Source organism: Hesperophylax consimilis, chromosome 10, assembly GCF_061612785.1.
Source record: "Hesperophylax consimilis isolate HC1 chromosome 10, BYU_Hcon_1.0, whole genome shotgun sequence".
Lineage (NCBI taxonomy): Eukaryota > Metazoa > Arthropoda > Insecta > Trichoptera > Limnephilidae > Hesperophylax > Hesperophylax consimilis.
In genome coordinates this window covers 21,835,577-21,847,600 of record NC_142845.1, presented here as the reverse complement: position 1 = coordinate 21,847,600, position 12,024 = coordinate 21,835,577, and the positions used below count along the sequence as shown (strand labels likewise).

Genomic DNA, 12,024 nt, shown 5'->3' with positions numbered 1-12,024 from the left:
TACTTGGATACTAATTTATTTATAAACAATATCAATATTTTTGTTGTTTGTTTTTGGGGTGTTATGCCGTGTTGCGCTAACTCCTTCTTTAGCCGACGTTTCGGACAGCGTTGCAGTGTCCATCATCAGGGCAGATCCGGTAGATCCGAAGATGTGGTTATGATTTTTTTTAAATATCAATATTTTAAAAAAATCTTGATTTGTTAACCACCTTTCTGCATTTTTTTTAGTTCATTGGTGCAGTTTGATTGACTTTTTATATGCATTTGCATCAACGACTAAAGAAAATGATTGGCATCTTATTTATTGGCGGCTAGGTTTAAGGAGCGTTGGAGCAACGCACTCCCAAAATTTTGGTCAATCTAAAAATAATAATTATTAACCGATAATAATATCACCGAAAATCAAAGGAAACAAGAGTAATACTATATTCTTACTCTAAGAATACCATAAGAATTAAGTTAAATTCAACCGGTTCGAATTTTCGTTCTTTGTATAACGTGTCATAAGTGATGTGGAGCGAGCTAATTCCATATCTCTCATCAAGAAACGTCACCTTGGAAGCTGACCATAGTATTAAAATTTCTACTAAAGGTGAATGGCGCTCGCCAATGGCTCAAACTCTTCGGCGAGATTTTTATTTTTTTTTAATATTTGTATGTTTTTTACAATAAATATACAATTATACATATTATACAGTGTTATAAAGGTAAATAATAATAGCTTTTCCCCACCATAAAGAGACGAGGCTCTTGTGTTTGGTGAGTGAATCCTAGCTCAATTATATGGAATCATGTAAGTAAGTAAATAATATATTTGCAATACCAAAGGGATAAGATAGAGATGGCTCCACATTAGTTCCAACTCGCATACTGATCACTCCAGCAGGTCGGTATAAGTATAAAATTGCTATTTGCTAGTTTCCTTCACCGCTTAAGGGTTACCTGACTGACATACGAATAGACTGGTAATATTGTTAGCGCACCACCCATTTTCCGCCACTGATATTATATAGAAGGTCAAGATAAGTGAATTTCCTATCACTTATCAGACTTATTTCCAATGAGACAAGTCCCATATTTCGACTAAGATTAAAACAAAACACACCAAATGGGACGAATTTAACTTGCAAATGGACAAGTTCCTACTAAATTTACCGTCCACCGATATTATCTGTCAAAGATGACTATAATGACTTTAAATCAATGCTCATAACTGCAATAAATAAATCAAATCCTCCCCCTAAAACTAAACCACTTAAACTCCCTAATGGGATGAGGAATGTTCCAAGGTAGTAAGAATTTGGAAAGCCAAATCTTTTTCCTACCGTTACAACATGACTATGGAGAATTATCTTATGTACAAATATGGTTTCGATCCTCCTTCATTTCAACATCTCCTCAAGCGTATTAATAAGCGTAATTCTTAGACCATTCTTAGACAAAATTGCCCCCCTTCTGTACCTAACTTAGATGAAATAACTCCCATCTACAATACTCTCATGTCTAATCATTGGCTAGATTCTCTCTACAATTTTTTTTCCGAATCTGAGGTGAATGTACAGGAGTGACGGAATTCATCCCTCCCACTGCGGTGCAAGGCGATGGATCGAGAGAGTCCTGAGAGAGGTAAAAAGGTATCCCTCAACCAATCTCTCCAAATTTGGCCCGCTGCACAGTAGGTGGGTAAATTCATCCGTTGCCCGGGCACCCATGCTAATCACTGCTATTACCAAACGTAGCCAACCACTTGGGGTGACCTGAAGTCTGGCAGAAGTCTGAATGGTTTCCGGGGCGGCCATACCCGCCTCCCAAATTATATAAATAAATTATGTGTTGTACAAAAAATGCTCTGGTTTTTTAATAAAACAAGTCAGGGGTATTTCATTATAAAAATATGTATTATGTATTTATATCTGTTTTTTTTTAATTATATAATTTTAGAGAGATTTTGATTAGAGGTTTGTTATAATAATAATCCATTATTATTATTTTTACATTTTCGTACCTAATTTCGAACGAGGGCGAGGGAGACCCTGCGTTTATAACCCCTGGTTAAGTGATTTTTTAGATTGACAGTACCTGCACCATAGATTGGTGTATCATCTATATTCTATGGCCGTCTATGTCCAATGTTGCCAACAAAGGCGATTTATCGCCATTTAGGCTACTCAGAAGGAGAATCGGCGACGAAAAAATCTAAAAGGCGACAGGTCGCCGATTAGGTTACCTCAGAGACAAGTTATTTAAACCAGCCAAATTACAAATAATAAATAATTGAAATGAAATTTTTTAATTTTAATGGAAAAATGTGAGGAATTTTTCGAAATGGAATTTTGTAGCCACCCCCCCCCCCCCTCGATGGATTTCAAAAAATTGCTGTGGGGAATCACATATGATGGTTTTGGGTGTGCGGAATCTTTTTTCAGCGAAGTTCTCTAACAACCCCCCCCCCCCCATGGATTTAAAATATTTTGTGGGGAGTACTAATTTTGAATTATTTTTGTGGGGAATTATGTTAATAAAAGGGGGAATCAAGCTCACGTAGAATATGTGTGGGCAGAATTTATGCGAGTTCATTAGAATTACTGCAACTGAAATTCGGCTACATTAGGCTACTAAATGTTTGAAAAACGGCGACATTAGGCCTAGATCCGTTGGCAACACTGTCTATGTCATTATTTATGATTGAACAATATCACAGGAACGCAGAACCAGTTTCCTGTGTCCGTGTTTAGTTTTTCGAATGTTTTCAAAGTTATTTATTGTCGTGCCGGTTCATATTTTTTAAATTTATTATCAATATTCGAAATGCCTAAATAATGCAGTTTAAATAAATAGTGTGATTCATCTGCGTAATCGAGATTTCGAGGCTACTTCAGACTGTGGAGTGGTGTGCGCAGTTTATTTATTTTGTTATGTTTTCCATTCGAATATATATGTAATCTATATAATATATCGTTTTGGTAATGGCCGTGCTCACACTCTGTCAGGTTTATTCATGCACCCGGTCGTTTTAAAATAACAGCTAACTGTCAGTAGATCTTAACGACTGTAGTTTTAAAGGTTCGAAAATGCCGGTTGAACTTAATAGTTTAACAGAGGGATGGCTGGAGTTGGAAAGCGATCCCGGTTTATTCACCTTGCTGTTGGAAGATTTCGGAGTTAAAGCGGTCCAAGTTGAGGAAATCTACGATTTGCACAAACCTTTAGAGTTACCAGTTTACGGTTTTATTTTTCTATTCCGATGGATCGAAGAACGCCGATCACGCCGCAAGGTAGTCGATCAAATAGAGAGTTTTGTGAAGGATGAAGAAGCAGTTAATAATATTTTCTTTGCTCAACAAATGGTTCCAAACAGTTGCGCTACACACGCGCTGCTCTCAGTTCTGCTCAACTGTCCTAATATTCATCTCGGCCACACTCTGAGCAGATTAAAGGTACACCAGACTTTATATCATTATCTATCTTGATGTAGTTGATGTGATTGGAATAACGATGTGATTGATATTGTTGTTAGGTTCATACAACAGCCATGAGTCCTGAGAACAAAGGCTGGGCCATCAGCAACACTCCGGAGCTGGCGTGTGCGCACAACTCACACGCCATCCCACAGGCTCGCAGGAAGACAGACAAGGCGGCCATGTCTTCCGGAAGGTTCACAGGTTGTCTATTAGTTAAGTTTGCTTTTCACTACTTACCCAGCTGCTTGGTGGCACATAGTTATACAATTAGAGGCGCTATCGTGTATATAATATCGCCTCAATGCAGGTTCCACTATGAGCATGTGAGAGCGGGTACCAGGTTTAGCAGTTTCCAATGTTTGTCAGTTTTCCTGCCTTTAAAGAGTTGGGGGTACTTAACATATTCGCTGCCATCAGCTTTTGTTACCATTAAATTACATATGATCGGTCCGCCCGGAGTGATTGGCACCGAACATGTTAACCCTTGGGACCTTCTAAGACCCAAACAGTCCCAAATGCCGTGCGCGCATTATACTCTCCTAAGACCATATTTGTCCCAGAACGACCGCACATTATTAAAATGCATCTATCTCTCTTCCTCTCATCTAAAAAATAATTATTTCTTTTATGTTAGAAAGAGAACGAAATAGTGCTTGTTATTGTCTTTGAAAAAATGGAAGCTTGTAGAAGGTTCGATCCGTGCAAATCAACAACGTCTCAAGGGTTAAGCCCCAACTAAGTGGAACCAGTTTTTTTGCTTCGCGTCATCTAAATATAATACATCAATGCTTGGTGGCATTAATATGAATAATTAGTGCTGAATAACTAATTTTATTTCTCTCACTAATGAACATTATTTTAAGAGTGCCAATGATTTCATCTTTAGCATGCCTGTTATTAACATGACCATATTCATTAGACGTAATATTTATGTTGTCTTTGATAATCCATTGTTAATACCACCTTCAACAATCCATATTCACGAATGAATTAGTGTTGGGGCTCTCAACTACTTTCATGTCGCAATCCCATTTAAAAAAAGAACACAGAGTGATGAGGACCCAGTCGGGGCAGGGGGGTGGCCGAAGATGATTTAAATTTTCAATATAATTTATTATATTTTCAATATGATTTGGAAAGTCAAGCCCATAGCACGGCTGATACACTCTTTCACTCACGGCTGCCAATTCAAATCAAAAATTTTCAGAATGTATGGGTCAAAAAATACTCAAACATAGTGAAAAAACAAATTATATCAAATGAAAAAAACACAATTTGTAATACAATACTTTGAATATGAACACTTTTTCTGTCTGGAATTTTTAAACCTACGCAATTTTCAGCTCACAATATCATTTTCATCATGAGGTAATAAAGTTTGGGAACATTAATTTATCTGTGACTAGATGACGTGTACCCGGTGTTGCTCGACTTTTCTCTACTTTCAAACATTCCAGAAGAAATTCTCTAAATGATAGTGAAAACCCTAGCAAACTCCGTTGCATAGTTTTTAGAAGAACTAAGCACACAAACAGACAGACGCCGATAGTGGCTTTGTTTTATACTATTTGGAAATGTCATATTTTTCAATCCAAATCTTGGGCGAATTTGGGTAGTTAAGCTAGTTAATTTGTATGCACTCTACAGAAGGTGATGAAAATGTAAATCCTACCAGTTACCAGTAGAATAATAGTAAGATTGACTTCTCCCGCAGGCGAGGCTTTCCACTTTGTCAGCTTCGTGCCCATCCACGGGCGACTGTTTGAGTTGGATGGGCTGAAGCCCTACCCTCAGGACCATGGGCCGTGGAGCGCCGGGGAAGACTGGACCGACAAATTCCGCCGGGTCATGTCTGAGAGGCTGGGCATTGATACGGGGGAGCAGTATCACGATATAAGGTATCATATAAATATTAGGCCCTAAGGCCATGAGTTTTTAAATACTTGCAATGTTATTCCTAGTGTTCTTGATGTGATTCTTCACAAAACTACATTTTCAGTGTACAAATAAGCTAATAATTATTCCTGTAAATCAGTGGTGCACAACCCATGGCCCACTTGGCTATATTAGCTTTGGAAGGAACTAAGATTACAAACCTTAAAAGAAAGAAGAGAAAGGGGTGACTTGATTGAAAATTTTATCTGGACGTTATAGTTGCCCTGACTTCCAAGAAATCTTTACCACCAACAAAAATATAAATCACCGTGGACATTAAAAAAAATTAACAAAACATCTTTTGCATCCAATTCTAGGAAACACTTTCTTGCAAATAGAGTATTGAAAGTATGGAATAAACTTCCACAACATGTCATTGATGCTACTAATATAAACCAATTTAAAGCTCTATTGGATTCTTATTTGGAGAGGACAAAGGATTATAACACAAACAAATTTAAAACACCTTGATGACGCTCTAGTTCGCGTCACCGTACTGGGTCAGAGATGGGAGTTCGATCCTCTCTTTGTTCTAGGGAGACTTGTAATTTGGTAGAATCGCGGTGCCACAACCAACACAGTACAATGCAATAATTCTGATCGCAAGGTTTGACCAACCTGCTGTATGCTGGTATGTTGATATCAATGGCGGGCCCGTACCTGATGATAATGTTCGATATTGAATAATCACAAGTCACTTTATAAACGTGAATTAATGCACACACACTCGGCGATCCCTTGCTGCAAATAATTATGTTTGACGGCGGTATCTCTCGGCCGTAGATATCAGTATGTATTGATTTCGGTACTTTACAATATGTCGTATCGGACGTCGCTTCTCATTTACGGCGGTATCTCTAATTCACGTATATAGGTGACGGAAGTTGATCAATGATACATTTAAAACACTACTTACGATAGAATTAATCATTGTCCCAAACGGCAGACGTCACTTGCAACAATTACGAGATTTCACACCATCTTGCGGCGGTTTAACTTCGGTAGATCTCTCAGATGTTGAGCAGATGACGGTTGATCGATACTTGCCGCATTTTAACGCTAGCTGTTCATGCGTGAATTCAACATCTACTATTGAATCCTGTTTTGTGATTGGTGGAGCCGAATGAAGCTACCGATGTGACGTAATCTCCAAAATCTCCTTGTTTTTTTTTTTAAAGTTCCACTGTAAAACCAGACTTGCGCAAAGACATGCGTATTTTATAACACCAAAAATGTATAATGCTTTCTATAAGACTTCAGAAATTGAATGTAAAAATAAATCATCCTACATAAAATATAAAAATGTATTAAAGTCTTGGATAAATACAATTGATACAAACATTTACTTGCTGTAACATCTGAACTGATGTATCGTAACATTTTTCTTTTCTTTTTTTATATTTTTCTAATCTTCTTAATGTATGTATGTGAGTAAAATTTTTAACTTTAACAAATGGTTGGTTTTTTGGTTATTTTGTTAAATGAGTTTTACTTTACTTTTTAACTGTTTGATGAATCATATTGAGTCTTGGATAAATACCATTGATACAAACATTTACTTGCCGTAACATCTGACCTGATGTAACTTAACATTTTTAATTATTTTTTTTTATATTTTTCAATCATGTCTTTTGAATTGTAATTCAGTAAACACTGTATTTTTATTTTTTCAATTTTATTTTCTAATCTTCTACAAAGATAATGTATGTATGTGAGTAACATTTTAACTGTTAATAAACACAAGTATACCCACGAACTGGCGATGCCTATGTGGGATTTTTTTTGGTTAATCTGCTAAATGTATTATTCTTTACTTTTTAACTGTTTATATAAAAAAGTGTTTTATTGTAAAATTATATCAATGTATGTACCAGAAAAATGACAAATGTCATAACGGAACACATGATACCAGCTCAATATTTTCATACTGCTCAAAGAGTCAACTTAATTGAACGACTGCTCATTTGAATGGGAGCCGCGAGCTCAGAGTGTATGAGCAACGAGAATACTGTGCTCGCCCGATACGGCTCTCCCGGTACGGCTCCCATGCTATGGCTCTTCCGATACGGCTCTTAGCTCCCAGATACTAGCTCCCAGCGTATGAATGATCGTACGACTCTTGGTATCAGTAGGCCGCCTCGTAACACGAGATAAATGAGATGCTAGATAGTTAGTTGGTGTAGGTATGTACTTCCAAGTCCAGATGTCGTATAGTCATATGCCAATAACGAATCTGTTGATTCTGAGTATGTAATAACACTTAATACTTGGATAACTACTAATGGGAAATACATACACAAACATTCACAAAAAACTGATCACAGCCTGGATCAAAAAACAAGATATCCATTTTATACAAAACATTATAACACCAAACCAAACATAATCATGGATGAATGTGTATGTATGTATGTATGCATGTGTTTACTTATATGTGTGTATGCATGCATATATATATATATATATGTATTTATGTTATATGTATGTATACATGGGTGTATATATATATATTGATACGTGGGTACTTACATAGTGATTTACAACCAGCACAGTGGTTGGCTTTGTTTCCGTAGGAAACTTAGGACGCCAAACTTTGAGTGACAAAGTATGCCGAGCGCTGTGGTAGATACATGAAACCCTCCCTCAGGGATGGGCATAGGGGCTTATTCGCAAGCAGATCTGATGAGTATTAATGAAAGCCAATTTCTCTAATAGGAACAATAACCTCTATTTCATTTATAAGGTTTTTTACAGAAAAGATATTATATAAACTTACCCCCCATCACAGACCCTATATTGTAACCCTATCTATCTAGCTATACTGTGGATGGATGGAGACGCCTTCCTTCAAGGGTCCGCGACTGCTTCAGCGCGGGCGACCAGCCCGCCAACTCCGTCTCTCGTTCAGTCCCAGCCCAGGGAGTATCAGTTCCTCCGCAATGGCCTCCGGTTACCATCCCTTCAAGTATTAGCGAAGACCGCAAAGCGTGTGTGGTGAGGCGGGAAATAGGCGATTCCGCTCTCAAATATGATACCCGACCGATAAATTGTCAATTACAGCCTGCTCCTGTCAGGTATTACGCGCGAAGCGAGTGAGGATTGCCGCCCTTTTTGAGGATTACTCTCGAAACGGAATCTAGCACCCCGGTGTCCATTGACCGCGTTTCACTGTCCCGGGTTCAGATTTTGAATCGCGCATTAAACGTATTTACTCGCGGTGTTGCACATGAATGCCATAATCCGCGTTTCAGGATCGGATGCCGGGATCAAATTATTCGAGCATTTGCTCCGCTCGACTTTTAAAATTCACAATCGTAATTAACTTGGCACTTTGACATTCCCACAGAGTCCGAGCCCAACTGGACCCTGTGGGTAAGTGCCAAAACCCGCAAGAATAATTCCTATCGTCCTATGTTGCGCTCAAATGTGGTTGTCAAAAAAAAAACCCATAGACAATAATTGAAGTGATAATCAGTACCTGATTACAATTGTTATGTTTAAATGAACTATTTTCATAACAATATATGTGCGTATAAAAAAATATTTTTTTTCCTTTTTTCTTTAACCGCTTCTGTGCCAAGAGCGAGTTAACTCGCATTCTTGGCCTGCTGTGCACAGCTACACTTCTACCTACTGGCATTTAAAAGGTTAAATAACAATGTACAATAACCATTTAAAAAAAAATAATAATTTAAAATCTCAACTTACACTTATATAAGAAAATTTAACCAATACACATAAATACATGTACCATTTAACCTTTCCTCATCTGTGGTGTGTATTTACTACACATTGGTTCTAATAACTTTCATAACTCTATAAATATAATTAATTCTGGGTTCAGATTTAAGGTATTCCTCCGTTATACATTTATGCACTGAATTAAAAAATAATATATTACATATTTTTCAAATTCAATTAAAAATCAGAGTTTTTTGTTAAAAATCGGGAACAAATACACCGATACAATCAACCGTGTGATACTAAATACGCGAAGAGTGTGCGAGGAAATGACACGCTATTGATGTCCCGCTTTAATTCGCTATGCGGGAACATGAGACATCCACACTTCTGCAGTTGTAGTTTTGATTTAGACCATCGATACCTACGACCGCACAGCTGTGTCTGTGCCAGCCACCAGTCGCGCCGCTAGGCAGTTGGCCGCGAACCGTCGTTAGATGTGGACCTCTCGCACGTTTCTTTAGCATCTGCCGATGGTTTTTTCATGTTTTCAGCAATTAAATTACAATTATTATCACTTTTGATATAAATTATAATAAACATAATCGATCAGCTATTAATATTCATATTTTTCCGATATTAAATCGCTTATTTTGAGATGTGTATTGACTACACAGCACCGTAACGCGTGTATTTTTTTAGCACAGTAAGGGAAAGGTTAATCATAACCACGTAAACACCTCAGCACAGGCTCTCCCAGTGAGGTGTTCACGAAACATATCACATTATCCACCACAGTGTCACCTACTCAAACCTACCTCACACCCAGCATAAAACACCATATTAACAACAGTTCTAAATTTATGTATTATATACAAATGTAAATATTTGGTAGACACTGTAATGTATGTATAGAAATAAATAAATAAAATAAAATAAATTATAATGGACCTATTTTTGAAAAATATCTCCTGATAAAAAAAACTTTCAATTGAGCCATGGTACGGTTTACTGGGAATCGTAGGAATACGGCTCATTAAAAAGAGCTAGCTCAATTGTGCCTCTCGCTCATAAACGACTCATCGCTACATTACTAGGGCTTTCAGATTATGGTGCTAGCATTTTTCAATCCTGGGATAATGTAAAAGTAGCTGCACAAAAGAACAAAATCAAATGTAGGATTAAATACATATTGCAATAAAAAAATCATTCAATATTTTGAAACATAAAATGCGACTTTAATAAGATGAAAGTGTCAAAGGTTTCATCATTTTTTTTTTTTTAAATAACATTTAAAACAGTGCGCACGTCAAATAATCGCTCCACAAAAATCGCTCAAATTCATAGTTAAAATCTCACCAAAATCAAACAACCGACGGTTGGTGTTTACCTGTAAAACCAGTGAAGTGATTCATCCAATTTAGTTTAGTCTAAACGGCCTAGTCATTACAATTTTAAGTGATTAAAGTGACAATTTGAAGTGACAGTGACCGGCTTGCAAACTCAATCAAAACCTTTTATTACAACAAATACAAACGGACCTGTGCCCTCACAATTAATATTATAATTATTTATCGATACGTCACAGGCGGTCAGTAGCCTGGTGGTATAAACGTTTCGCCAATACTCCCCGTGGAATACGGGAAGTCAGTTCAAACCCCACAGTTTCCAAAAAAAAAAAAAAACTTTGCTGCTTTTTTTTCAACCGCATTTTTTTTGTTCTTTTAAATTTAATTTTAATCTGCATTGTAACGTGTAATATTTTTGAAACCCTATTAAAAAAAAAATAGAGCATCTAATTAAACAATAAACTTATTTTTAAAAATCCACAATGAGCACCACCAGAGGCAAGACAACCATTCTGGATAGCGAAGATAAAATTATACAGTTCCTAGAAAAAAAAATGGACGTAATGAAAAAAGACATAATGTCTCAAATAGCATATCAAAACACTGAAAACCAAAAAAACATCGATAGCTTAAAAAAAGATATGTCGGAAATTATAGGAAAAAAATTCTCTGCTGAATTAAAAGATGTAAAAAACCTCAAGAACCAGCTGTGCGAACTCACCAAGACCATTGACTTTCTTTCACTAAAAATTGATGACTATGAAGTAGAGAGAAATAAACTCCACAAAAAAATCAAGGAAGTGGAAAAAGAAAACAAAAATTTAAAATCTGTTGTAAATCAATCTCTACAAAATTGCCTTGAAACATCGCTCGAAATCAACGGAATCGAAACTAAAAAAGAAGAAAATCCTAAAATACCTATAGAATCCATCTTTAAAAAAATAGGGTGTGAAGATTTACTAAATAATAATTCCATAATAAACATTTACACCAACTCACTAAAGAAATGTATAACAATAAAGATGGCTACAAAAGAATTGAAAGACAGGATCCTTTCCCAAAAAAAGAAAGCGGGATATTTCTCCGCCAAAGATATAAATCACTCCACCTCGATAAACCCTATCTACATAAATGAAAAGCTGACGCCACAAAACAAGCAATTACTCTGGCTAGCGAGAGCAACAAAATCAATGGCATACCAATATGCGTGGACGAAAAACGGGAACGTCCTTCTCCGTAAAAATAAGGATTCACCAATAATATATGTCAAAGATGCGAGCGACATTCCACTCCAGTAACCGTGCCTCACTTCTACAACTTCTTTGGATACCTCCCGGACTCAATAAAAATGGCCTCCTTAGAAGTATATAGCATCCCGGAAAACCATGAATGCGAAAATTATCAAGACCTAAACTCAATCTTCGAAGACACATCTTTCAATGTACTAAATATGAACATCAGAAGTATTAGAAAACATTTTGATGAGTTCTGTATCCTTTTAAACTCGTTATCTTTCCAAATTGATTTTATATCTCTTACCGAAACGCAAATGCGCGAATGTATCCCTTTCAGCCTACCAAACTATATTTCTTTTTC

At 36.7% G+C, this 12,024-nt stretch overlaps 1 protein-coding gene across 1 annotated transcript in view; it reads left to right on the top strand.

Annotated features, from left to right (window-relative positions):
* The first annotated feature begins 2,693 nt into the window (after positions 1-2,693).
* caly (ubiquitin carboxyl-terminal hydrolase calypso) overlaps positions 2,694-12,024 on the top strand; it is a 44,225-nt gene continuing 34,894 nt past the window's right edge. Inside the window, exons 1-3 of the mRNA XM_089636721.1 lie at positions 2,694-3,439; positions 3,520-3,664; positions 5,178-5,361. Coding sequence (XP_089492847.1) covers positions 3,074-3,439; positions 3,520-3,664; positions 5,178-5,361 — 695 coding nt within the window. The 5' untranslated portion in view covers positions 2,694-3,073. The remainder of the gene's footprint in view (positions 3,440-3,519; positions 3,665-5,177; positions 5,362-12,024) is intronic.